This window comes from Bos taurus, chromosome 7 (assembly GCF_002263795.3).
Source record: "Bos taurus isolate L1 Dominette 01449 registration number 42190680 breed Hereford chromosome 7, ARS-UCD2.0, whole genome shotgun sequence".
Lineage (NCBI taxonomy): Eukaryota > Metazoa > Chordata > Mammalia > Artiodactyla > Bovidae > Bos > Bos taurus.
Window position 1 is genome coordinate 21,366,025 of NC_037334.1, and position 26,033 is coordinate 21,392,057.

The following is a 26,033-nucleotide window of genomic DNA, read 5'->3' on the forward strand; positions in this document are numbered from 1 at the left end:
CAGGGTGTCCCCCTACAACCTGCTCCTCTGTGCTGAGGGGCCTCATCCCCACTTCCACAGGCCTCAGAGCTGCCTTGTCTCCTTGCAGGTGACCCCAGTCAGAGCGGCCCAGGCTCTGTCCTGGCTCATGCCCTCTCCTGGCCAGTGCCCTTGAGACCCTGGCAGCCAGCCAGTCTTGTCAGGGCTCTGCCCGTCATAACCTCACCATCCCTGCGCTTTTTCCCAAGTAGGGGCTGGGAGAGCTTAGCCACCAGCTGAGGGCTCCCACTGCCACTCTCACAGCAGTCAGTGTGTCGTCGCCCTGGTCAGGCCCTGTGACTGTCCTTTTGCCGAGATTGAGGAGGAGCAGCTTGGGGCCGGCAGGCAGCTGGCTACTCTATCACATTCAAATGAGGAGGGAAACCCAGGTTGGGGGGGATCCCCCATGTGGACAGGAGCCGGGGGACAGAGGATGGCCAAGGGATGGGGGACCCTGGGTGGGGCAGGAGCCCCCGACTGCCTGGTGGTCATCTGCAGGCAGAGCTTCTCAGGCCCTCAGACGCCAGAGAACATTGGAAAAACGGGAAGCCTGGGCCAGGCCTCGCCTCAGAAAAACTTTGTGCTGGGCCCTCAGGTGGTGGGCTCCCTTCCAAGTGTAGCTCAATGGGTCTGTGCTGCCTTCCTGCCCAGGCAGCCTCACCCCTGTGTGCTCATGTGGCCCAGCTTGTACTGCCCATGCACCAGCCTCAGGGATGCCCGTGTCGGTGCAGGCCTTCCCCAGGGAGCCAGCAGCCTGCTTGTCATGGGACCTGGCTGCAGGGTCTGTGTTGGCGGCACCCAGGGCAGCCGTCACACCCCGTGGGTCCTGAGCCCGTGCCCCCGCTGCGGAGGAGGTGCGGACAGCGCTGCGGTGGAGGCGCTGCAGCTCTGTGCGTGTGCACGCAGAACCCGGCACTCAACTGGAGCATTGTTTTGCAGTGTTGTATTTGTGAATAACTTTGCCTTTGGTCCTGAGGTGGATCACCAGCTGAAGGAGCGGTTTGCAAACATGAAGGAAGGTAATGTATCCCTCTCCTGCTCTGCGCATCCGTTCTGCATCCATCCTACGTCCGTCCCACGTCTGTCCCGTGTCCGTCCTGCTTGGGCCATGTAGCAGAGGCCTTCATCACGTATGCTGGGGTCCTGACTAGCATCCTCTGATCCAGCCCCAGTGGGAAGGCCTCGGGGGCGGGAGGGAGGGGTTTGTGTGTCCTTCTTGATGTCACCTAGGTTGCTGGCAGGGTGCCTCCCAGCTCAGCATGTGCAGTGAACAGAGCAGACCCCACCACTGCTTAGGCCAGAGCTTGCAGCTGCCTGGGAAACGGGTGGGGACCTGGTTAGCAGGGGAGTTGCAGGCTGTCCACATCATCTGGGTTTCCCGTGGACAGTGTGTAACTTCTTAGTTCAAGGATGTCCTGGGCACTTAACTGTGTGTCTCATATTGGAACTTGACCAAGTGGAAGTTCAGCCTGGGGGTGCTGGGGCTGCCCAGACCAGCCCTTTGACTTTGCTCAGGCCTTTCTCGTGTCTGGACCCTTGAGGCCTGGCTGGAGCCCCCCGCCACTTCCCCCCTCTCTGTTACTCTCTGTCCCAAGGCCGGGTGAGACCAGATGCGCCCAGGAGGGGACCTCACCTCTCTAGTTCTGAGTCTCAGAATCGCTGTGGGGCTGCTGGGCACAGCTCTGGAGGGAGAGATCATGAGAGCTTGAAAGCTGAGCTTCCATTCTGATTCTGAGTCAGAGTTCATGTAGTCTTTAGGAAGGGTGTGTGCTCCCTGTGTGTGTGAAAGTGTGCAGACTTGGGGCAACATGGGTGGTTTTATGGAGGGAGTGTTGATGGTGTCTGGTTAGAAGCTCATGGGGGATCTTGACAGTCCACATGGAGGCCGAGAGGAAGGTGCTGAGGCCGAGTTCTTGCTTCTGACTCTGCTAACCTCACTGGACTCCCCTCCCTCCTCTCCCCAACCTCTTCCTCTCCCCTCGCCACCCTTCGGAAACGCCAGGTTGTTGGATCTTCTTGTGTCCCAAGCGCCTCCTCCAGCCTGTGGCAAACCTGAGCAGGGCTGTCCCCAAGTGGGGACTGAGAAGCCTCCAGACCACTGAAGGTACAGGGAGCAGGGATGCAGCTGCATCATGGTCTTGCGATGCTCAGGTGCAGCAGTCCATGGGGCATCCCTTCACGGTGCCCAGGGCATCCTGGTGCCTGTGGAGCATCACACCCATGAGGACTGATGTTCATTTGTATTCTCATCACCACCGCTGGGTCCCTGGGGAGTTGAGCTCTGGCTCAGGGTAGGAGAGCAGGTCTGGCATGTTCAGGAAGTGGGGATGGAAGAGCTTTTCCAGTCGTGACCCAGGACAGCAGGAGTCCCCTGTCCTGGAGGGAGGCCTCGCCTCACATGGGCGGGCACCCTGCCCTGCCTCCCTCATCCCCCACGTCCCTGTCCCCGAGGCTCCAGGGAGACCCCCATGTCCTCCTGAGGTCCGTGGCTGGGAGAGAAGCAGGGTAGGTCCTCCATGTTTCATCATGAAACATGTCAAGCGGACAGAGAGTTGAAAAGATCACCCAGCATAGAAGCAGTTTCCAGCTGCCCTCAGCACTGCCAGCTGCATGTGTTTGCATGCGTGTGCAGGTGAGGACAAGCCTGAGCGTGCAGCAGGGGTCGCTCCTGATGGTTTATGGGAGTGAGTGCCTTCCCCCAGCCCCAGGCTCCACCCAGAGAAGAGCTTGATTTGCCATCCTCCTAGCTGGCCCAGGCATCTATCTGGCTGTGGGGTCCCATTTTGTAGCCTTTGGGCCTCGGGGCACAGCCCCTCCATTTGGACACTGCCCACTGGGCATCCTGAATCGTTGTCTTATGGAATGTCACCTGGGGTGCACTGGTTCCTCACGGTCTGCTTAATCTTGCCCTCTGCACCCCATGTCCTGAGTTCTCGGGTGTCACACATGCTTGGCTCCTGGCCCCTGGTGGGAGTGGGACTGCCTACCAGGCCCTCCTGTCACCTGGAATCTGTGGCCCTGCAGTGACATGCCCACAAAAGTCCTCTCAGCATATCCTGTTGGCCCTGAAAACTTGCTTGGGCTTTCTAATTAAAGCATCCTGGAACGTGTGGGCTTTACTCCCTCCCACTCCCCGGCCCTGCTCTTCAGACGCCCCCACGATGCCTGGGGGAGCCCCCAGACTCTGGCCACAGTGGCTGCTTAAATGTGCACCCAGCTGGCCGGGGACCTGTCATCACCGCCTCCTCACGGGGTGCCAGAGGCCAGGCTGCTGCTGGGGTGCTCTTTGTGCCTGGACAGTCAGGAGCATGTGAGCATGTGCTGAGGGGCTCATCCTGACCACTCCACTTTCCTGGTAACATATTGCTTTCACTTCTTTTTGGTAAGTTTATGTATTTTGTCCGTGTTGAGTCTTTTCTGCTGCACAGACTTTTCTCTAATTGTGGCCAGCGGGGGCTAATTTCTAGTTGTGCTGTGCAGGCTTCTCAATGCTTTGGATTCTCTTGTTGCAGAGCACTGGCTCCAGAGCACATGCTCAGTAGTTGTGGTACATGGGCTTAGTTGCTCCGTGGCACTTGGGTTCCTCGTGGACCAGGGATTGAACCCATGTCGCCTGAGTTGACAGGCAGATTCTTAAAAACTGAGCCATCAGGGAAGCTCCTCTTTGACATTTATTCTTGGTTCTTTATTTCTTACACTGGACAGTTTCAGTCCTTCTTGCACTGATGCATTTAGAGACAGCGTTTCATACAGGGTAGGGGGAAGCTTTTGTACTCTGAAGGTAACATCACCAGTCACAGTGATCTCTCTGCATAGGCTTCGAGTCCTTGTGGTTTATTCTTTCCTCTGCAGTGATTTGCATGCATGCCAGGACTTCACTGGAAAAACTTTGCTGTGTAGCCATTTCTGACTTGAACCATTCCCATTATCGCTGTGTGGGGTCAACCCCTGATTCTCCTCGGGTTCTGTCTGTGTGGATCAGGGCCCGGTTCTCCTCGGGTTCTGTCTCTCTGGATCAGGGCCTTGTTCTCCTCAGATCTTGTCTGTGTGAATCAGCGTCCGGTTTTCCTCGTGTTCTGTCTGTGTGGATCAGGACCCGGTTCTCCTCATGTTCTGTCCCGGTTCTCCTCATGTTCTGTGTGGATCAGGGCCCGGTTCTCCTCATGTTCTGTCTGTGTGGATCAGGGCCCGGTTCTCCTCGGGTTGTGTGTGGATCAGGGCCCAGTTCTCCTCGGGTTCTGTCTGTGTGGATCAGGACCCAGTTCTTCTCAGATCCTGTCTGTGTAGATCAGGATCCGGTTCTCCTTGGGTTCTCTCTATGTGGATCAGGACCCGGTTCTCCTTGGGTTCTGTCTGTGTGGATCAGAGCCCAGTTCTCCTCAGGTCCTGTCTGTGTGGATCAGGATCCGGTTCTCCTCGGGTCCTGTCTGTGTGGATCAGGATCCGGTTCTCCTCGGGTTCTGTCTGTGTGGATCAGGATCCGGTTCTCCTCGGGTTCTGTCTGTGTGGATCAGGACCCGGTTCTCCTCGGGTTCTGTCTGTGTGGATCAGGACCCGGTTCTCCTCATGTTCTGTCTGTGTGGATCAGGACCCAGATCTCCTCATGTTCTGTCTGTGTGGATCAGGATCCGGTTCTCCTCAGATCCTGTCTGTGTGGATCAGGGCCCGTTCTCCTCATGTTCTGTCTGTCTGGATCAGGATCTGGTTCTCCTCAGATCCTGTCTGTGTGGATCAGGACCCGGTTCTCCTCAGGTTCTGTCTGTGTGGATCAGGACCCGGTTCTCCTCAGGTTCTGTTTGTGTGGATCAGGACCCGCTTCTCCTCAAGTTCTGTCTGTGTGGGTCAGGGCCCAGGTCTCCCTCAGGCTTTGTCTGTTAGTATGGTTCAGGGCTGGTTCTGGTCTGGCTCAGCTGCATAGTGCAGACAGTGTGGAGGACCCCAGCTGGCCCACCCCGAGCCCCAGGGCTGTGGGGCTGTGAGCACCTTTGCAGGAAGGCAGTCAGTGCTCCAGGCCAGGGCACTCAGATGCCGCTTAGTTTGGCTCTCACTGGGAGCAGATGACGGACTCACAGTGTGTCCTCGCTTCTGGGTGCCGGGGGCTCTTTTTGTGGACGCTTTTGCACCCCTCTGCTCTGATGTCATCAGGCTCTTGTTTGCATCGCGTGCTGGTGTCCTCAGGGCGGCGCTGATCCCTCTCTGTTTTCCAGGTGGCAGAATCGTGTCCTCGAAGCCCTTTGCGCCTCTGAACTTCAGAATAAACAGTAGAAACTTGAGTGGTAAGAACGCTTGTGTTGCCAGATTCTTAACATGTCTGATTGTCAGCACCTGCAGCGACTTAAAGCAGGATCCCCGCCAGTAGAGGTGACCTGGGGGCATCCTGGGCCCAGCTCCACTCACTCCATGCAGGATCCCCCATGTGACAGCCCCTGATGTCCCCAGACATAGCCCTGGTCAGGGCTATAGGGGTGAGAGTCTCGGGTCCCATGGGAGAGTGACAGCGCCCCTTGGGGGCATGTACAGGGCCTGGGCATCCTTGCAGCCGCCCTGGCTGTCTCATTGGACTCCGAGACTTTCAGAGCCCACGCTGCGGGCTTGTCCCCACCCTCATCCTCGGCTGAGGGCCTGGGGGAGGGAGGGCCATGGGCACCTCCCAGGCTGGTGGTTGGGACTCCCAGGCGTCCCCTGACCCATGGGCCCATTGTGCACAGACATCGGCACCATCATGCGCGTCGTGGAGCTGTCGCCGCTAAAAGGCTCGGTGTCATGGACGGGGAAGCCAGTCTCCTACTACCTGCACACCATCGACCGCACCATAGTGAGTGGTGCCCGAGCGCCCCTGCCCTGCCTCTCAGCTAACCTGGGGTGGGGGCAGAGGTTGTACTCCCACCCGGACCACCGGGGTCCGGCGCGTTTTCCCTGGGCACGTCACTGCCTGGGATTGGTGGGTCTGGAATATGGCTTTCATCTTGCAGGATTTTCCACCGCTAATGAAACTTTTTCTTTTCCATTTTTAGCTTGAAAACTATTTTTCTAGTCTAAAAAATCCAAAACTCAGGGTAAGTTTGTCTGTTTGCCCTTGACCTACAAGCCTGGTTGCTGCTGACCAGGGCCCAAGGGACCGGTCTGAGGGTCTGGATTCGGGCCTGGGCACCAGGGGCCCCTGGCTGTGACAGCTTTGACTTGAGCAGTTTCAACAATTTGGGGGAAAATAGGTTGATAATAGGTTGAAAATAGTTAACATTTTGAAACGTTTTGCTGCCCCTTGGTCTCTGTCAGTTTGTCCCTGAACCTTGTGGGATGTGTGTCCCAGTGTCCCAGCATCTTTCTCTTTGGAGGCTCAGACGAGCCTGTGAGCCTGGAGGAGCCCCCAACCCGGGCCCCTCCTACCATGATAGGACCTCAGGTCACAGTGTGGGGACTACCACCCCATCCAAGACAGAATGGCTTCATGGGCAGCACTATACTCCCTGCTGGTGACCCAGGGTGTCCCTCAGTCCTCTTCATGGACAGAGCACCCCCAAGTGGGGAAGCAGCTGTGGGGACCTCAGGGAGGCCAGGCCAGGCCGTCCAGCAGCTCCTCACTCTGCACCCAGGCTCTGCCTTCAATAACTTTTCCTTGTGATCTGAAGGCCGCTGGGGTCCTGGCAGAGACGGGGTGTGGGTGTTGTTTTTCCTTGCACCATCATCAAGGGTGCAGATGAGCAGAACCTGGCTGACCACCCCTGGGAGCCTGAGCTGTGGGGCCCCTGGAGGCAGGGGGGGTCCCCTCAGTGCCTGAACTTCAGGAGATGCCCCCTGCCTGCCCACCAGGAGGAACAAGAGGCAGCTCGGCGCCGGCAGCAGCGGGAGAACAAGAGCAACACAACCACGCCCACCAAGGTGCCCGAGAGCAAGGCAGCTGTGCCGGCGGACACCCCCGTGGTGAGCCCCCACTCTGGTCGGGGAGGGAGCCAGGCCGCTCTCAGAGCCCACACCTCTGGCCAGTCCTTCATGTGGGTTTCCACCAGGACTCTGGTGCTGAGGAGGAGAAAGCCGGGACGGCCACTGTCAAGAAGCCATCTCCCTCCAAGGCCCGGAAGAAGAAGCTGAACAAGAAGGGCCGGAAGATGGTGGGTCGGAAGCGTGGGCGCCCCAAGAAGATGAGTGCCACCAACCCCGAGCGCAAGCCCAAGAAGACCCAGAGCTCACTGGACCTGCTGCACGCCCAGACCGCGTCACGAGCGGCCTCCCCCTTGCCGCAGGGTGAGCCCCGCCCCCGTGCTGTGGGATCCCGGGAGTGAGTGCCGTGGGGTCCTCGGGCAGAAGCTGCTGTGCCACTGTCGTGGGCGTGCTGCGTGGGTACGCCCAAGCTCAGCCTTCCTGAGGGAGGTTCCACCTGAGGGAGGAACCACCTCAGGGGTCCCCTGGGCCATTAGTGTGGTCAGCTTGACCCAGCCATGAGGACCCAGCCATCTGCCCGGGAGCAGGTCCTAGGGCCTTGGCTTCCCACACTCCTGGTCCTGGCAGGAGGCTTGGCTCAGAGTGAGTGGCCAGGTCACGAGCATGTATAGCTCAGCATCTGGTGGTTGGGGCTGTGGGAATTGTGTTGAGTCCTGTTGTTGGGGCACTGGGGGCTCTGTAGTGGCCTTCCAGGCCCCATTTATGGAGTTGTGACCACTGCCGTGTCCCCGCAGACGCGCACAGGCCACCTCACAGCCCATTCTACCAGCTACCTCCCAGCGTGCAGCGGCCTACCCCCGAGCAGCTGCTGCTGGCACCCACCCCGCCCGCACTGCACAGGCTGCTAGGTGAGCACCAGCCGGGCCCATGGGTCAGGGAGGGTGAGCAGCAGCTGGTCTACATCCCAACAGGAACCCCATGCTGTGCAGCCGAGCACACCACCTCCAGGGCTCAGGCTCATCCTGCCAGGGGACTCCTGGGTTCTGGGATCACCAGGGCCCATGTGGTGGTCTGAGGCTAAGGTTCTGCCCCAGGGAACACTGGGCCACCCTGGGGGCTCCTGGCATTGAGTGAGTGGGCCAGGGAGGCAGCTCCACCCCTCTAGAGGATGGCCTCCGTGTCCATGGTGCTGAGATCCCGCGGGATCAGACCCCGTTCTGCCAACTTGAGCTCACACTCATGGGCAAGGGTGGGCTGCGTTGAGATCACTCAGCTCTAGAAGCTGGGTGAAGGAAACCCTTTACAACCTTGGGAGCTATTAGTTTTCTCAACAGCAGTAGCATATGTTTACCAAGAAAACTGGCAGATTAGCCAACCAGAGCCACACGTGTGGGAGAAAGGAAACATGGGCTGGTGACGGCAGGAGCTTCGAGGGGCCCCAGGAGGGGGCGACCCCAGGTGGGGGCAGAGCTCCGGCCCCACCAAAACCCTGTGGGGCCTGCATGTGTTCATGAACCCGACCCCTGCCTTGAGCCTCGGCGGGAAGCTTCCTGTGTTGACATCCAGTCTGTTCTCTCCTTGCAGAGTCCTTCAGGATTCAGTACCTACAGTTCCTGGCATACACGAAGACCCCTCAGTACAAGGCCAGCCTGCAGCAGCTCCTGGACCAGGAGAAGGTGCGGCCCCCATGCTGCCAGCCAAGTTCCCGGGAGGGTGGGGGCCACTCATCCCCCACCTCAGGGCCCGATGGCCCCATGGTTGCAGCTGGCCCGGGCCCTGCTGCGATGGCTGAGGCGTCCTCATCTGGGGACAGTGTCCCCCATGCTGAGAGGCATCTAGGGGGCCCTCAGCCTGGACGTGTCCCCCGCAGCCTCAGTCAGGCCCAGCGTGGGCATGGCTCTCTGGAGGGTGGGCAGCATAAGGTCCCGTGATCCTCATAAACAGGACCTCAAGCCATCGCTATATGGCACCACGTTCTGGGGTGAAGCCCTTATGGGGGTCTGGCCAGTCTGCTTGCGTTTTCCCGCACCTCGCCCCTGCCATGGTCCTTGCTCTCATCGGCCTTGCCCTGCAGGAGAAGAATGCCCGGTTGCTAGGCGCAGCGCAGCAGCTATTTGGCCACTGCCAAGCTCAGAAGGAGGAGATCAAGAGGCTCTTCCAGCAGAAACTGGACGAGGTAGACTGGTCCCTGCCTGGCTACCGGGGGGCCTTGCACATGACCCCCAGTGCTGAGCTATGGGCAGGCGGGTGGGCAGGCAGGTGAGGGGGGCGGGACCCCAGCCCAGACAGCTGATATCCAGGTGAACTGTTGCCCTTCCAGTGCTTCTGACTCTAAAAGTCTCCCTCACAGGAGGCCTGGAGCCTGGGGCGGTCAGAGGGCAGCTCCCGGGACTGCCTAGGGTTCAGTGGTTGAGACTTTGCCCTCCAGTGCAGGGGCCACGGTTTTGATCCCTGAGCAGGGAACTAAGATCTCGAATGCCTTGCGGCCAAAAAACCAAAAACATAAAACAGAAGAAATATTGTAACAAGTTCAGTAAAATCTTTAAAAGTGGTCCGCATCAAAGAAAACGAGGGAAGGTCTGCACATGGCCCCGTGAGTGCCCACCTGGGCCGTGGTGTGTCCTCAGCTGGGAGTGAAGGCGCTGACCTACAACGACCTGATCCAAGCGCAGAAGGAGATCTCGGCTCACAACCAGCAGTTGAGGGAGCAGACGGAGCAGCTGGAGAAGGGCAACTGGGAGCTGAGGAGCCAGAGCCTGAGGCTGGTGAGCAGCCCGGTCTGGGCAGGACCCCTCCTTGTCCCTGTCCACCCTTCAGGATGCTCTTAGGGCACCTGGCACATCTCAGACTCGGGCTCTGATCTTCACTGCCAGGGCACCCTCAGCCCTTCTCCCACCTACAGCCCAGGGACCCTGAGCCCACATCCCCCCGTGTACTGGGCCTCACCTGTTGGGAGCGCCCTGTCTCCTCTCCCGGATGTCCCTCACTTGCTCCTGCAGGGTGTCCTTCTTGGGGACCCATCTTCTCAGCCCCACCTCCAGAAGCAGCTCTGCTCTGTGCTTCGAGGGTGCGGGCTTGGCGTTGGGCAGCAGACTCCTGCTCCTCCGTGCCCCAGCTGTGCACCCAGGGGCTCCTCCCCATCTCCCACTGCAGGCACCCCTGGGTAGGAGCCGTCCACCGGAGCCCCTCCCAACCTCCCCCAGCTGTGCATACCTGGGTGGGGGCTGCCCGCCAGGACTCACAGCCCAACACTCTCCCCACAGCTCAAGGCACGATGCGAGGAGCTGAAGCTGGACTGGTCCACGCTGTCGCTGGAGAATCTGCTGAAGGAGAAGCAGGCCCTGAAGAGCCAGATCTCAGAGAAGCAGAGGCACTGCCTGGAGCTGCAGGTGAGGCTGGGCTGGGGATTGGAGCCTCCCCCATTGCTGCCTTCCCCACTCCCTGGCCCACCTGCAGAGATGTCTTCCCCTCGACTGCAGCTCCCAGCACCAGACCCTGGGACTCTTTTGAGGGATCTCTGACCACAGAGCACTCACGATGAACTGGTGTCCACTGAGATCCTTTTGAGGATGTGTCCTGAGCACACATCTCCCCAGAGCAGCTTTCTGCAAGGTCACAGCCCGTGTGTCACAGAAATGATGTTTATTGCCCAAGCCTGTGTGTGGTGGGGCCTGTGGGAGGATGCTCTGGGTTCTGACCCTCCTCCGTAATTGAGAATCAAGAAGCGGCCTGTTTATTGTGGGGAAAAGCCAAACATGAGATTCCTCAAGCCCCAGCCCGCCCAGGACAGCTTCTGTCCTGATGTCTTAGCCTGGCAGTCGCCATGGTAGCCACGGAGCCTGGGCCTCTTACCACCTCTGTGCACCTGCACCCCACTTGACGCTTATTCACCTGTCAGCTTACCAGCCACATCCTCCTCTCTCTCCTGGACGGTCCTGGCTGGCGGGGTGTTGGGCTTGGGGCTGGGCGGGCCTGACACCCCCCCGGTCATCCCACAGATCAGCATCGTGGAGCTGGAGAAGAGCCAGCGGCAGCAGGAGTTGCTGCAGCTCAAGTCCTGCGTGCCGCCTGATGAGGCACTGGCTCTGCAGCTTCGTGGGAAGCCAGAGGCTGAGCCTAGCCGGCTGCACTTGGAGCTGGACTGCGCCCGCTTCTCCCTGCCACCCTTCAGCAGCTTGAGCCCCGAGCTCTCTATGAATGGCCACGCAGCCGGCTATGAGCTCTGCAGCGCACTGGGTCGGCCCTCGCCCAAGCAGAACACCCCCCAGTACCTGGCCTCCCCGCTAGACCAGGAGGTCGTGCCCTGCACCCCTAGCCACAGCGGCCGGCCACGGCTAGAGAAGCTGTCCAGCCTGGCCCTGCCTGACTACACCAGGCTATCCCCTGCCAAGCTGGTGCTGCGGCGCCACCTGAGCCAGGACCACGCGGCCAGTGGCAAGGCAGCTGCCAGTGAGCTGCACCCACGGTGAGTACAGGCCAGTGTCACTGCTGTACAGGCCCCGCAGGTCTTCTGAGCTGGGGATCGTCAGTTTGGAAGAGAATCGGGGGTTTGCTAGGCCAGGGCTGTTAGCTCTGAACACAAAGCTGCAGCCGTGGCGGGATTCCCCAGAATGACCGAGGACACGCCTTGTTTCTAGAGCCGAGCATGCCAAGGAGAATGGGCTCCCTTACCAGAGCCCTGGCATCACTAATGGCATCAAGCTGAGCCCACAAGACCCCCGACCTTCATCCCCCACGGCTTTACAGATGGGAGAGAAGGGCCCCGAGAAGGTGAGGCTGCTCTCTGAGAGCATCTGTGGCACTGGATGGGGAGGGGTGTCTCAAAGGAGGTCCTGCAGGAGGGGGCAGCATGGCCACCCAACTGCACCCTTGCCTTCAGGTGAGGCTGGGAGAGAGCTCAGTCCCTGGGGATGGGAGGAGAGGGTGGTTGAGCAGCAGGGTGGGCCAGTCGTGGGTGGAGGCTGCTGACCGGCGTGTCTGGCCAGTTGGGAGAACGGGTTGGGGTGGGGGCTGGTTGGAATCCCCAGTGTCCCCGGGGCAGTGCCCGAGGCCACTGTCCTGGTCGGCAGGGTGTGAAGGAGCGTGCCTACGCCAGCAGTGGGGAGGCCATCACCAGCCTGCCCGTCAGCATCCCGCTGAGCACCGTGCAGCCCAGCAAGCTGCCCGTCAGCATCCCCCTGGCCAGCGTGGTGCTGCCCAGCCGCGCCGAGAAGGCGGTGAGTGCGGCCCTTGGCCCCAGCCTGCTGCCCCAGGCCTTGTGTGCACGCACAGGCAGAGCCGCGGGCCTGTCCTTTCTCCTTGAGGGCCAGTCACTTTCTGTTCAGTTGCTCCCAGTTATATCTCCAGCGTGCCGCAATACCTGAGAGAAAGAGAGCACCGATTCCCAGTAAGGTTTTCAACTTTAATCTTAGATCTGAGTGTGCGTGGTGACTGTGAGTGGAGAGAGAGTAGATTTCCAGTTCTGTAGAAGCTGCCCTTGTCCTTCTAGTCCACGCTTGGGTTCTCCCTCATACACATGCCCTTGGGAATGACACTTTGTGTAGAGCAGGCAGGGCTTTGTGTTTATGGAGGTGTCATTCACACAGAACTCATCCATCTAAGGTGTTCAATGCAGGCATCTTTGGTGTGTTCACCAGTCTTGCAGCCAGCTCTACTTCTAGAACATTCTGTGCCCCAAGAGGAGGCCCAACCCCATCGGCATCACCCCTGTACGCCCTCCCCAGCCCCTGACAATCAGTACCCTACTCTCTGTCTGTGGTTCAGCCTGTTCTGGATGTTTCCTATCAGTGGAATCACACCCTGTGTGTCCTGTGTCTGCCTCTCTCACTGAGCTTCGTGTCCTGAGGGTCCATCCACATGGTAGCGAGTGTCCGGGCTTCTCTCCTCTTTGTGGCTGAGCGGTGGTCCAGTGTGTGGAGGGACACGTGTGTATCCTCTGTGGATGGTCGTTTGGGTTGTATGCACTGTGGGGCTGTTTTAAAGCACACTACTATGGACATGTGTGGACAGCTGTTTCTATCTGGCTTCACCTAGGAGTGGGGTTGCCAGATCAGGTCATGATACTGCCCCCCTGCTGTCCCAGGCATTTAGACCTGAGCTCAGACATCTGCACCTCGCCTTATGAGAGCCTTCTGGTGGCTGACTGCCAGGCTCACCTGCGTGGCCGTTGCCCTTCTGGGCTCGCTGCCTCGGGCCCTGGGGACGTCCTGTGGTGTGTCCCCAGCTGGATGTGTGCCTGGCTTGGCTGACAGTGTGCGCCTTCTTTCTGCAGAGAAGCACACCCAGCCCTGGGCCACCGGCCCGAGAGTCCTCATCCACGCTGGAGAAGCAGGTGGCTGCTAACACCCATGGTGCCGGGGGCAACGCTGCTGGGAGCAAGAGCCTCGCCCTGGCTCCCACAGGTGAGGGTTCCCAGAGACCAGGCCCGGCCCCTCCAGCCGGGGTGTGAGCTGCATCAGGGCCGCCCTCAGCTGCATGCAGCCTGGGGTCCCGCCCAGCTCGTGTCAGGCAGCCATGCTGGGCCCGGGACCGTGCTGGCTCTGTTGGCGGGGTTTCGTCCTCTGGGAGATCCAATGCGGCTTCTGTGTGGGGCCGACTGTGCACCTGGGGGCCTGCCGCCTAGTTGGGCCCTGTCGCTGCTGTCAAGCAGGCAGCTCCAGCACTCTTCTCAATGCCACTGCTCTCGTGTGGGTAGGGCATCTCTGCTGGCGGTGCCCAGGGTCCACTCAGCATGTTCATGAGCTCCAGGCCCCTGATGTCACAGGCCCAGAAGTGGGGAGGAGGGCACAGTGAAGGCCCAGGGGTGCCAAGCATGCAGAGAGCCGAGCCGCCACCTCGTGTCCTCCACAGGCTTTGCATACGCCGGCTCGGTGGCCATCAGTGGGGCCCTGGCCGGCAGCCCGGCACCCCTCGCCCCTGGAGCCGAGCCCCCAGCCCTGGACGAGTCCTCCAGCTCTGGAAGCCTCTTTGCCACCGTGGGGTCCCGCAGCTCCACCCCGCAGCACCCACCCCTGCTGACGCAGCCACGCACCTGTGGCTCGGCCTCGCCAGCCCCCCAGCTCTGCTCCAGCCCCCGGCTTGGCGCTCTGGGCCCACTCCCCGACTCTGGCAAAGGGGACCTGCCCTGCGAGGCCAGCTTCTCAGACCCTGAGAGCGAAGCCAAAAGGAGAATCGTCTTCACCATCTCGGCGGGCGCCAGCAGCGCCAAGCAGTCACCTTCCAGCAAACACAGCCCTCTGCCGTCGGGTGCCCGCGGGGACGGTGGCCAGGGCCATGGGCCAGACGGCCGCAAGCGGGGCCGGAGGAAGCGGGCATCGGCAGGGACCCCCAGCCTGAGCTCGAGTGTGTCCCCCAAGCGCCGGGCCTTGCCATCTGTCGCTGGGCTTTTCACGCAGTCTTCAGGGTCCCCCCTGAACCTCAACTCCATGGTGAGGCGGGAGCAGCGTGCTGGGGCTGGGTGGCTGATGAGGGCGCATGCCAGGCCTGCTGGCACTCATGCGTGTGCCCGGCCCTCAGGTCAGCAACATCAACCAGCCCCTGGAGATCACAGCAATCTCGTCCCCTGAGAGCTCCCTAAAGAGCTCACCCGTCCCCTACCAGGACAACGACCAACCACCCGTGCTCAAGAAGGAGAAGCCCCTGAGCCAGACCAATGGTGCCCACTACTCCCCACTGACTTCGGACGAGGAGCCAGGCTCTGAGGATGAGCCCGGCAGTGCCAGGCGAGTGGGCTGCGGTCAGGGGGTTGGGGGCGGTCCTGACTGCAGGTCTTCACGCTGACCTGCAGCCGTGTCCTCAGGGCGCATCTGGGATTGTTAAACTGTGTGAGAAACAGCCCACAAGGGCCCAAAGCTTCTGAGAGCACCTCGCTGCCTATGTGCAGGGTGAAGCCGAGCCCGAGCCTGCAGCCCACGTGTAGGTGTCACATGTCAGCGGAGAGGAGGGAGGGCAGCAGGCGGGAGGGCCAGAAGCGGGTGCGCAGGCTCCGGTCCACTCACCTGATGGGGAACAGGGCTTTCTTTCCCTTCTTTTTTTCTTTGACAGCAGCTGTGTTAGGTATAATTCACATAATATACCATCTGCTTAAAATGTGTGATCCAGGGGTTTATGATGTATTTATGGGGTTGTGCAGACATCACCACTCTCAATTTTAGGGCAATTTCATCACCTCAGAAAGACTCCCCATCCCCTCCCCCAGTCCGTAGCCCCACCATCTACTTCCTGTCTCTGTGGATCTGACTCTTCTAGGACCTCCTGTAAGTGGAATCAGAGTGTGTCTTTCTGTGTCTGGCTTCTCTTACTGAGCATCATGTCCTCAAGGCTCATCCAGGCTGTAGCAGGTGTCAGAACCTCCTTTTTAAAAGCTGCATCATATTCCACTGTGTGGATGGACCACGTTGTATTTACCCGTCGTGGGTGCTTGGGTTGCTTTGTTTTTAGCTATTGTGAATCATGCTGGTCTGGATGTTCGTATGTGTGTTTTTATTTGAAAGCATGTTTATGGTTAGTGGCGCTAGTGGTAAAGAACGTCCCAGTGCAGGAGACATAAGAGATGTGGGTTCAGTCCCTGGACTGGGAAGCTCCCCTGGGGGAGGGCATAGCAACCCACCCCAGTATTCTTGCCTGGAGAATCCCATGGACAGAGGAGCTTGGTGGGCTAGTCCATGGGGTCACAAAGAGTTGGACACAACAGTGATTAGCACACACAGGCCCTAGGTGTGGAATTTGCTGGATCACATGGTGAGTCTGTGCTTAACTTTTGAGGATCCTTCCGACTTCCCACAGCGGCTGCCCCATCTCACTCCTGCCAGCCATGCACGGGGCGCCAGTTTCTCCACGTCCTCGCCCTTGTGTGTTATCTTCTGGGTCTGTGTTCCATGCAGCAGAGCTGTGTCTATGGGTGTGTGGTGGTGTCCTCCTGGTTCCGACCTCTTCTCCCCAGGGGCCAGCGGTACTCCACATTGTCTCTTCCTTGGAGAGGTGTCTGTTCACATCCCGGCCTGTGTGTGATTCGGGTTGTGCTGCTAAGTCATGAGAGCTCTTTGTTTGTTCTCTTGTGTGACTCCTCGCCAGGTAGGGGCCTGCGATGTGTCCTCCGGTCCTCGGTGTGTGGTCTCTGTGCTGCTGGTGCCCATTGGGGCACAGGAGTGCTGTGTTCTGAACAGGCCCCTGGTGCCCATTGGGGCACAGGAGTGCTGTGTTCTGAACAGGCCCCGTGTGCCATGTGTTTGTGGTATTTCTTTAGTTGGCTGTTTCCAGTGTTGTCTGAGTTCATTCTTCCACATACAAACATTATGTTGTGAAAATTCTGGATTATTTTGGGAGCTGTGTCTCTGGAGGTCATGGTCCTTTGGGACGGCCCCTGAGAATCCTGACATGTGAAGCCGCACCGCTGTGTCACTGGGTGCAGCTTGCTGGGGGCCATGACGTGCTCAGCACCATGTCATCCCCCTCCGTGGACGACACAGTCTGTGGCTCAAGAGCCCATTCCACTTGGGGCCAGTCCTGCCTGGGGCTCCGGCATGTGTCTGTGTGTTGGGAAGCGGCATTCCTCCTCCACTGCCGGGGCCCACCCTCATCCGTGTGCCCCTGCCACAGCCGCTATCGGGGGCCCTGACGGCAGGTCAGACATCCCTGGCTCACGGCTCGCCTGGGCAATCCAGTGTACACACACAGCACTCTGGTGTGCACGTGGATGGCAAACACTCATCCTCTTTTTCTTTTTCTGATAGAATTGAGAGAAAAATTGCAACGATCTCCTTAGAAAGCAAGTCTCCGCCAAAAACCTTGGAAAATGGTGAGTTCAGCCTGCACAACGTTTGAGTCCTTGGCACCCATGCTAGGCTTGCTGCCTGGCCCCTGAGGACCCCACGGGGCTTCCAGAATTGTCCTGGGCTGTGCTGAGTACACATCTCCCCCGCTTCTTTCCCTGCAATGCACTGGACGCCCTTGGTGCTACCTGGTTCACTCGGGTGTGTGTAGTCCTCCCTGTCAACACAGCTTTCCTCCCGCTGAGTAGCCTGCCGCCCTCAGCTTCTCTGGCAGCCCCACCCTTGCCAGGCCACTCTTCCTCTCCAGAGGGCCTTCTGTGTGGAGGCACTCTGAGTAGGCGGTGGTCTGGGATCCGCGGCGTCTTCCCCAGGCCTCAGCCACTGCCTCTCCCAGCAGGTGGCAGCCTAGCAGGAAGGAAGGCGCCGCTGGCCAGCGAGCCGGTCAACAGCAGCAAGTGGAAGTCCACCTTCTCACCCATCTCCGACCTGGGCCTGGCCAAGGCGGCCGACAGCCCGCTGCAGGCTGCCTCTGCTCTGAGCCACAACTCTCTGTTCGCTTTCCGGCCTGGCCTGGAGGAGCCCAGTGCGGCCGATGCCAAGCTGGCCACCCACTCCAGGAAGAGCTTCCCGGGCACCCTGCCAGGGGCGGGCGGGCTGAGCCCCAGTAGCCTTCCTGCCAGCGGCTTCGCCCTGGGCGGGGGCCTAGCAGCTGACCTCAGTTTACACAGCTTCAGTGATGGTGCTTCTCTCTCCCACAAGGCCCCCGAGGCAGCTGGCCTGGGTGCCCCCCTGAGCTTCCCCGGCCCACGGGGCAAAGAGGGTGGCGCTGCAGAGTCTGGCCCCTTCGTGAACAAGCGGCAGCTGGACGGACTGGGCCCAAAAGGCGAGGGGGGCCTTCCCACATGCGGACCCCCGGACAAGGCCTCCACAGCGCATAGCAAGGCAGGCAAGGGCCGCGAGCGCGAGCCTGACGTCAAGAACGGCCACAACCTGTTCATGGCCGCTGCCACTGCGCCCCCTGCAGGCCTCCTCAGCGGCCCAGGTCTTGCCCCAGCGGCATCCTCGGCAGGTGGCGCAGCCCCGTCCGTGCAGACCCACCGCCCCTTCCTGGGCGCCTTCGCCCCCGGGCCACAGTTCGCACTGGGCCCCATGTCGCTACAGGCCAACCTGGGCCCATCTGTGCTGCAGTCCCTGTTCAGTTCCGTGCCCGCCGCCGGCCTGGTTCACGTCTCGACCGCCGCCACCAGATTGACCAACTCGCACGCCATGGGCAGCTTCTCCTCTGGGGTGGCCGGCGGCGCAGTTGGAGGTAGGCAGTGCCCTCCTGGCCACTTGGTCCCACAGGACCCGCTGAGGGACGAGCTGGGGGCCGCACGTTGTCTCCGCCACCCACCCAGACTGTTGGGTTTAACCACCGCTGTTTGCAGGTTCCCTTCCAGGGCCCCCTGAGGGGGGAGAGGCTGTGCCCGCGTGTCCCTTTGGGTCCACTTTGCGCCCGCCACCTCGTTCCTTTTCACGAAACGCAGCCGTGACGGTCGTGTGGGCAGAGCACTCGGGCGTGAGTCGGCTGTGCCGGGCTCTCTGGTCTGACTGCGCCCTCTGATTCTTAGAGGGACTGGTGCCATGACCGGGCTCTCCTTCCTCCCGCGAGCTCACCCGGAAGGTCCGATGCGGCCGGCGCTGGGACAGAGCGAGGGGCTGTGGTGCCCGCGGCCCGCGTGCATGCAGGGTGGAGCAGAGCACGGGGAGCCAGAGGCTCCCGGCTCGTGTGGCACTGAGGTGGGGTGGGGTAGGGTGGGAGTCCAGGGCCAGCGGTGGGCCCGCCCGCGCTCCTGCTGCCTGCGCTTCGCTGCACTTGTGCCTGCACGCGGAGCTGCAGCTGCCGTCGCTTCCTTTTCCGCGTGCTGCTCTTGGCTGGAGGTGCCCGCCTGTTGAAGCTGAGTTTTTCTCTCCTGTTTGCAGGTGTCTTTAACCACGCGGTGCCTCCCGCCTCCGCCCATCCGTTTGGAGCCAGTTTCGGCAGTGGGGCTGCATGTCGCAGCGCCACGCTGAGCTTAACCCCGCTGCAGGCGGTGGCCAGCACCCCGGCCTCTTCCTTTCAGGCCCCGTCCTCTGCGGAGCCGAGGCCACCCCCACCCCCTCCGCACCTGGGCCGGCCCCCTCCGGGGCAGCCCGCCCTCCACGCACCCCCTCATCCTAACGCCACCTTGCCTCCTCCCCCTGCGCTGCTCCCAGCTAACTCTGAGCCCGTGCTTCTGCAGAACCTCGTATCCCTCCCTGCTAACCAAGCTTTCTTACCCGCCTCCTCTGCCGCCTCTCTGCCGCCTGCTAACGCCTCTCTGTCCATCAAGCTCGCCTCCCTCCCGCACAAGGTGTCCCGGCCCTCCTTGACGGTGCACCACCAGCCCCTGCCTGGGCTGGCCCTGGCCCAGGCCGCGCCCGTGAACCCACAGGCCAGCTCCACGGGGCCGCCCGCCGTGTGGGTTTCCCTTGGCATGCCGCCTCCGTATGCCGCGCGCCTTGCGGGGGTTAAGCCGCGATAAAGACCTTGCTTAGCTAGCAGTTCGTATTCTGTAAGGTAAGGCTAGAGCCCGACTAGGTGGCCGTGCTTCCCTTTGCAGAGAACAGGTGGGCCAGCGGGGCTCCTGGAAGGTCATGGGGCTAAGGCTGTGCTCCCATGACCAGGAGGCGTGAAGGCAGAGATCCAGGGCGGCAAGGGAACCAGGGTGTGGCTGGTCCCACTGCCTGTGGACCTGCACCCTAGGTCTCCCAGGGAGGGCGCCAGGAGGAGCAGGACTGAGCTGGTGTCCTCCCTGTTGAGCCCAGCTTGAGCTTGCTGCCACCCTGGGCTTGGGTGTGCGGCCGCTGGGGACCCGGGCAGCTCCCATGTGGGTTCGTGGGAGCCATGGAGAAGCCCAGCAGTGCCTTTTGTGCGCTCTTGGGCCTGTCGCCTGGTGCTTGGATGCGCCTCATAGGGTTTTAGGAAAACTCAATGCATTTAAGGCCCCTAGTGCACTACAGGCCTTCGGACCATGGTCATCTGGTGGGCTCCTTAGCTAAAGGGCCTGCCGCGGGGGCCTAGGGGCGGCAGGGTGAATGTGGCAGCAGCCACAGGAAGGAAGGCCTGGTGGGTGGGCAGTGTTCTGTCGTATGACTGAGGCCCGGCCACTCCCAGTGCCGCACCCACATCCCTGGGGTGAGGTCTGGAGCAGAAAAGGGGCATCAGGGCTGGGCTCAGGATCTGCCTGTGTCTTCAGCTGCGTGTCGTGTGTTTAAGTGGAAACGAATGGGCAGCCACGGGAGTCCGACGGCCTCCTGGTCAGGGTCTGCAGACAGCCTTACTTAGGCCTGGGGCCGGGGCTGTGCCTTGGTGGTTGGAAAAACCCAGGTGGGGCTGCTCCGCGTGCAGCGGCCACTGGCCATCAGGAGCTAGAGAGGGCAGATGAGCACATGGAGGCCAGGTCAGGCCCATGGTGGCCACTGCCTCCCCTGCTGCCTGGGCCAGTCTCTCCCAGGGGCGTGTAGGCTTATCGCCAGGCTGCTCACAGGCCTCTGGGAGCGCTGCCCGACAGGGGACCTGGGGACGGGCCTAGGGTGTGGCTCGGGGTCCTACGGCCACCATGTGCGTCGTCTGTCGGTCCGTCTGTCCGTCGGTGGCTCTGGCTCCCGACCTGGGGCAGCGCCGGGCCGTGTGGGCAAGGGGCTAACGCTGTGCTGCCTTTTTTCCCACGCGTGTCCGCAGGTAACTAGGATTTCTACCTCAACCGCGAGACTATGCAAGGGTGGGCTGGGCCGGCGGCGCGGGGCCCCCCATGGGACGGCGAGGACGGACGAGGCCGGAGAACAGGCTCTACTGTGAATCAGCGCCGCGCAGACCTGCGGAGACGGCTCGCTGGGGCCCAGCTCCAGCCTGTACTGTCCATAGTTTTAGATAAAGTATTTATCATTTTTTAAAAAGTATAAACAACTTTGACTTATTTTATTCCACCGAAGCCGTAAAGGCAACCTATTGAGAGATGTAGATACTATATGTGAAAGGATCTATGTAAAAGACGTCCATCCGCCCGAGGACTGGCCACCGCAGGGACCGCCAGCCGCCCGGTGCTATCTCGTCGCAGGCCGGCCTCCACGCTCTTGGTGCTGACTCTCGGGGTTGACCAACGCCGACGCCAGGCCCGGTGCCTGCCCTGTTTATCTAACGCTCTTCCTATACCAAAGGCCCCAGCTCCGAGTGGAGGCCCGCCCGCCTCGCACTGTGAACGGCCTCGCTCGGCCCCTGGGTCCGCATCACGCCTTTGGCATAGGAATGGTGGCAGCGTGGCCAGGCTGCAGCAGGGTGCCTCGAGGAGGAGGGGACCTGTTTGAGTGGTGCTCGCGAGGAGGGTCTGGAACCCGCCGTGTGACAAGTGCATTTATACTTTTGTACGTCTCTGCTCGTCCGGGCCCGCACCACGGCTGCCCAGGGAGGGTCAGCGCCAGTGGTGGCTGGGGACGCGGGTGGTTAGTCGTGGGTGCCTGGTGTGTCTACAGGGGAGTCACGCTGACGGGTGACAGTATTTTATAGAGATGTGATGAAAATTTATAAATTTCATAGACTTGACTTCATTTATTTTTAGACTGTATGATGAATACACAGTAAACTAAAGAGAAAAAGGAAGAAGAAAAGTGAGGGGAAACCTTGCTGTTTATTCAAGTGCACAGAGGTGCTGGCCCAGGGCCCACCCACCCACCACCCACCACCCACCACCCCCCACCCCCCACCCCACAGCTGGAGTGACACTCTCCCCCCGCCCCCTGCAGCCACATCCCTCCACGCGGGAGGGATGTGGTGGGGTGGCAGGGCAGGAGGGCTGGTCCCTGAGGCTCCGAGGTGGTGGGTGGGGTTCTCTGTCAGCCGCACAGCATCTGTGACTATGCTGGGTCCTTGGTGCAGCGGTGTTGTCTGTGTGCCTCCCTGGAAGGGCCAACGTTGGCCAAAGGTGCTGGCAGGGGGCCCAGACCCCAAGGTGGACACCCAGCCAAAGGCTAGGTGTGGGCAGTCAGAGCCCTGTCCTCAGGTGCTCACCACCCCCCACCAAGTGGCACCCACCAAGGAGCGCAGGAGGTGGGCCTCCATGTAGGGATCTAACCTGAGCCTTCCCCAGCCTGGCCAACACCACCCACCCCTGCAGAGTGGGGCCCTCTGCTGCCCCGAGGATCAGTATGGTAGCCGAGCCCCAGCCCGCCGCCTCATTCCTGGGGTGGGCCTGGAGCCAGCCTTTCTGGCAGGTGGAGGCCACAGTGTCAGAGCAGGACAGTGTCCCACCTCTGGCCACCTCTACACTGCTCAGAGCAGCAGTTGAAGCTGGAGATGGAGCCCTTCTCCTGTGACAAGCCCTACCCCGTCCCCTCCACCCCAGGTCGGTGCTCCTGGTGGGTGTGTGATGGTGCTGTCCTACCCCCTGCCCCCACCCCTCTTCAAGAGGCTCCCCACCCCCAACAGAAAGCTGCAGGGCTGCCTGAGGAGCCCCATCTGAACAAATGACACTGTACACAAACACTGCATGGCTTGTGGCCCACTGTGCCTTGTCTGCCCTCCAAGCTACAGGGACAGACACGTGCACAGGGCCTGCCCCACAGTGGGGCCAGTTTGGCCTCTCCACACCCACCATCCGGCCCCAGCCCCTCGCCTTGGCCTGGGTGCCGCTGCCACAGGAAGGAGGGGGCACCAGGGTATTGGGCGTGGGGGGGAGCCCCGCTGCTGCTGTTGACCCGGGTGCTCCACTCCACTCCAGAAGTCCGATGGCTACGGTCGCTTTGCTCAGGAAACCCTAACAATGAAGACACCCTCTGGTCAGGGGACACAGCCCTCCATTTAGCTACAAGTCAAATGGTGACCTATTTAAGATTCCCCCATTATTTATCCCGCCCGTCCACTGTAGGACTGTTTGTTCTCACTCACACATCCATCCACGCTCGCTCTGTCGCACCTTGGTTTGTAATGCAGACGGGCTTTGCTTTGTCGTTTCGGTAGCCTGTGTTTCAGTTGGGGTGCTAACTCCCTTCGCTTCCCAAGGGGACCCCACTGCACTGCATATCCATCTCTAGACGCTGTAATAAAATACCTGTTTTCACTTGAACTTAGTCTGGCAGCAGTGTTTCTTCCCGATGATGACACGGCAAGATCCTGGAGTGCACAGGGCCCAGGGCAGTGCTCACCGTCCCCAAGCAGAGAGGACGGTCGCTTCCAGTAGAGGCTCCACCTGCTCCTCAAGACAGGCACTGTGGCCACGACAGACAAGTTACGATGACTTCCCCCACCCCGGTCTCAGAGGCCCAGCCCCTGCTCAAGGGCTGACAACTATGACCAGGTCAGGACTACCCAGGGCAGCTTCCTTTTAGCCTTCCTAAACCGACTACTTAGCGATCTTAAGGCCACCAACAAACCCTGAGGTCCTGTTGGCACTCAGACGGGGGCCTGTGAGCGCCAGAAGCCCTGTAGGCTGGGTCCCAGCCCCCCCTTGCCCTTCCTGGCTCTGGGTTCCAGGCCTCCCCACTCTGTTGCTCCCAGGCACGTCAACCTTGAACCTGGGGAGGGCCTCGCTTCCCTCAGGAACGGCTGTGTAGATGCAGGACAGGCGCACGGCAGAGGACAAATTTCCCTCTCTGCAGTCACAGCACCACTGGCCCGTATGGAAAAGAGGTACCTTTATTTGAACAGAATATACTGGCCACCCCAAAGGCAAGCCTTCCAGCTCTGCCCCAGAGGCGTCCGGCCAGGGCCTGCCCCTTCAGCAGGAGAATTCACAGCGGCCCCAGCACAGCCCCACACCCTTCACAGCTTCACCTAACTTTATACATTCAGCCTGCCCAGCGCAGGAGAATTGTGCCTGCCAGGCCCTGGGTCAACACACCCAAGGGCAGGGCACAGCTCCTGGGAGGGGGCACTGGTCCCCTGGCAGCAGCAGGTGGCACCGACGTACCAAACCAGTCCAGTGGTTCCCAGTGTTTAGAGAACACTTGCTGGGTGGTTTCTCGCAACAAGGCAGCCCCTGCCCACCCTGGGGCGTTTTAAGTCTTTAAACCAAGACACTTCCCACAGCAAATCCAGGGTTGGTCAAGAAACCTGGGGCCAGAGGGCAGGGAGGCCTTGTCCAGCAACAGGACAGCTGGGGAGCCCCACCAGGCCTCATGCCTTCAGGCCGCTCAGCTGGAACCTGGCCTCCTCTGATATGCCATACTGTTCCAGGGGGTCCTGTGTGGGTGGACGACAAGGGTGGGGGGCGTAAGCCTGAGCCCAGGAGGCCCCCATCCCCCACCCCCTGCCCCCACCCCCATGCACACCTTGCCAGTCATCTTCTGGATCTCATTCCTGTAGAAAATGAGGCTCCTCCGCATGAACTCATAACTGGAGAGGAAAGCTGAGTGAGCCCCCAGGGCCCCGCACTGCCCTAGGCTCCGCCTGGCCCTAGGTTCTGTCGGCACCCCACCTGGCTTGACGCAGAGCAGCCATCCACTGCTGACACTGCTCCTCACTGCAGCACTCGAAGTGGTACTTCCTCTCTGGGTCCTCCAGGAAGCCTGGGAAGGGAGCAGCCCCCATGTGTCCCTGCTCCCTCCCACCTCCCGCCCCCCAACCCCACAGCCTGGGCCTGGGCCCATTCCTTACTAACAGCTGGCTGTGGGTTGAATCGTGTACCCCAAAAAAACATATGTTCACGTCTTAAAACATATTTCCCAGGACAGGGACTCTACCTGGACATAAGAGTCACTACAGGCCTAGGTAGTTAAGTGGTTAAGCTCAGCTCACACCGCAGGAGGGTGAACCTCTAATCCAACAGAACTGCTGTTAAGAAAAGCCGAACCTAGACCCAACCACACAAGAGAGAAGATCCCAGAAAATGAAGGCAAAGATGGGGAGATGTTTCTATAAGACAAGCTCTGCCAACGACCCCTGCAGAAGCTGGGCAGATTCTCCTTCAGAAGGAAGGAGCCGCGCTGACACTCTGATGTCAGACTTCTCGCCCCCCAGAACTGGGAGGAATACATTTTTTCCTATTTAAGCCTCCCAGTCTGTGGCATTTTCTTGCGGCCTCCCGCGGAAACTAGTAGAAGCTCTATCTTTCCCTCTGCAGACCCCACCCTCTCAAAAGCACCGAGGAGAAAACCCTCCCGGTTCCCCAGCACAAGCCCTGCTCACAGGAGAAATGGAACAGTTGCAGCGAGGCACGCCGGGAGAGAAATGCTCCCCAACAAGACAACGGCGGCCCTTCGAATCACTTCCGTCTCGGTTACTGGGCCCCAAGGGAAAAACCAGCGCCTGAGGCTGCTCGGACACTGCACTCAGTCTCTAAGAACTTAGGTGGGGCCGCGCCGGGGCGGGGACAAGCAGTCTCGTCCCAGGCCGCACTCACTGATGGAGAAGCTGTTGGGCTCTTCGTGGATGACTCTGCAGTGCTCCAGCAGCAGGGCTCCAATGGGCTGCGGGCAAATAGGCGCATGGGGGAGGACCCCGGGAACCCGCCCGCCCTTTGCCCCGCCCCCGAGTCCCAAGTCCGCCCCGCTCCGAAACCGGACCTCGACCCCGCCCCGTCCCCGACTCCGAACTCCGAACCTAACCCCTACTTCGGTCCTCCCCACCACCCTACCTCCGCCTCGTCCGTCCGGAAGTAGAAAAGGAAGTTGACCACCAGCTTCACCAGCCGCCGCTTCACCACTGCGAGCACAAGGCGGGATCGCGCGGGTTCAGCACCTGCCCATTCCCGCCCCCTCAGCCGCCCGCCCGCCCGCTCCGGCGTTCCGGACCGCTCACCGCTGCCTTTCTTGGGTCCCCGCATGCCCAACTCGGCTGCCATCTCGGCCGGCTGCCGGGACAGCGCCTGCAGCTCCTTGTCGTTATAGCGCATGGCGCCGCCGGTACCCAGAACGCGGAACGCCGGCCGCGCCTTCCCGGCCGCCGTCCCAGCGCTCGTCGATGCCGGCGCCAAAAGAGTCCCACGGCGCCGTCCCGGAAGCGCAGCCGGAGCTAATACGCCTGCGCGCTCCCGGGCCGCTCAGTCTGTCAATCACCGGCGTGTGGCGGAAGCGTCTCGGAGGTCGTCAAGACGGAGCGGAAACTTCCTGGGGCGAACGGGACTATAGGCAAAATGGGTGGTGTTATATATGACCATGTAATAATGTGAATCCGGGATGGGAACAATAAAGCATCCCCACGACAGGTGGTGCCCCTTACTCAAGCGAACAGGCGCCAGGGGTGGGAGGCGAGTCGCAACTACCTGCCCCGCGAAAACTGGCCCTGCACGAGCCGTGCTGACCGAAAGAACGAACTAATCCGGCGCGCATGCGCACTTCGACTTCCGGTTTGGACTCCTCTACCCTCTTTCCTTC

At 60.7% G+C, this 26,033-nt stretch overlaps 2 protein-coding genes across 11 annotated transcripts in view; one reads left to right on the plus strand and one right to left on the minus strand.

Annotated features, from left to right (window-relative positions):
* Positions 1–22,786, plus strand: part of DOT1L (DOT1 like histone lysine methyltransferase) — a 54,446-nt gene extending 31,660 nt beyond the window's left edge. For 4 of the 10 annotated variants that reach the window (XM_010807066.4, XM_010807068.4, XM_010807071.4 and 1 more), the window contains 20 exons: positions 958–1,037; positions 5,226–5,294; positions 5,727–5,833; positions 6,033–6,074; positions 6,829–6,939; positions 7,026–7,260; positions 7,692–7,805; positions 8,482–8,573; positions 8,972–9,073; positions 9,525–9,662; positions 10,161–10,286; positions 10,896–11,362; positions 11,535–11,667; positions 11,967–12,113; positions 13,169–13,298; positions 13,747–14,324; positions 14,413–14,618; positions 16,629–16,693; positions 17,062–17,976; positions 18,630–19,245. In XM_010807066.4, coding sequence (XP_010805368.1) covers positions 958–1,037; positions 5,226–5,294; positions 5,727–5,833; positions 6,033–6,074; positions 6,829–6,939; positions 7,026–7,260; positions 7,692–7,805; positions 8,482–8,573; positions 8,972–9,073; positions 9,525–9,662; positions 10,161–10,286; positions 10,896–11,362; positions 11,535–11,667; positions 11,967–12,113; positions 13,169–13,298; positions 13,747–14,324; positions 14,413–14,618; positions 16,629–16,693; positions 17,062–17,976; positions 18,630–19,210 — 4,438 coding nt within the window. In that variant the 3' untranslated portion in view covers positions 19,211–19,245. Of the gene's footprint in view, positions 1–957; positions 1,038–5,225; positions 5,295–5,726; positions 5,834–6,032; positions 6,075–6,828; positions 6,940–7,025; positions 7,261–7,691; positions 7,806–8,481; positions 8,574–8,971; positions 9,074–9,524; positions 9,663–10,160; positions 10,287–10,895; positions 11,363–11,534; positions 11,668–11,966; positions 12,114–13,168; positions 13,299–13,746; positions 14,325–14,412; positions 14,619–16,628; positions 16,694–17,061; positions 17,977–18,094; positions 18,226–18,629; positions 19,246–20,409 lie in introns of those variants that run through there. The other 6 variants (XM_010807072.4, XM_003586273.6, XM_024995042.2 and 3 more) reach the window with 6 other exon arrangements.
* Positions 22,787–23,340: 554 nt separating this feature from the next.
* PLEKHJ1 (pleckstrin homology domain containing J1) lies at positions 23,341–25,974 on the minus strand. Its single transcript, NM_001034569.2, is given in 7 exon segments — positions 23,341–23,901; positions 23,991–24,054; positions 24,137–24,227; positions 25,061–25,127; positions 25,295–25,362; positions 25,459–25,781; positions 25,879–25,974. Coding segments are annotated over 6 exon segments (450 nt in total). The 5' UTR covers positions 25,553–25,781; positions 25,879–25,974; the 3' UTR covers positions 23,341–23,835.
* Between the last annotated feature and the right edge of the window lie 59 nt (positions 25,975–26,033).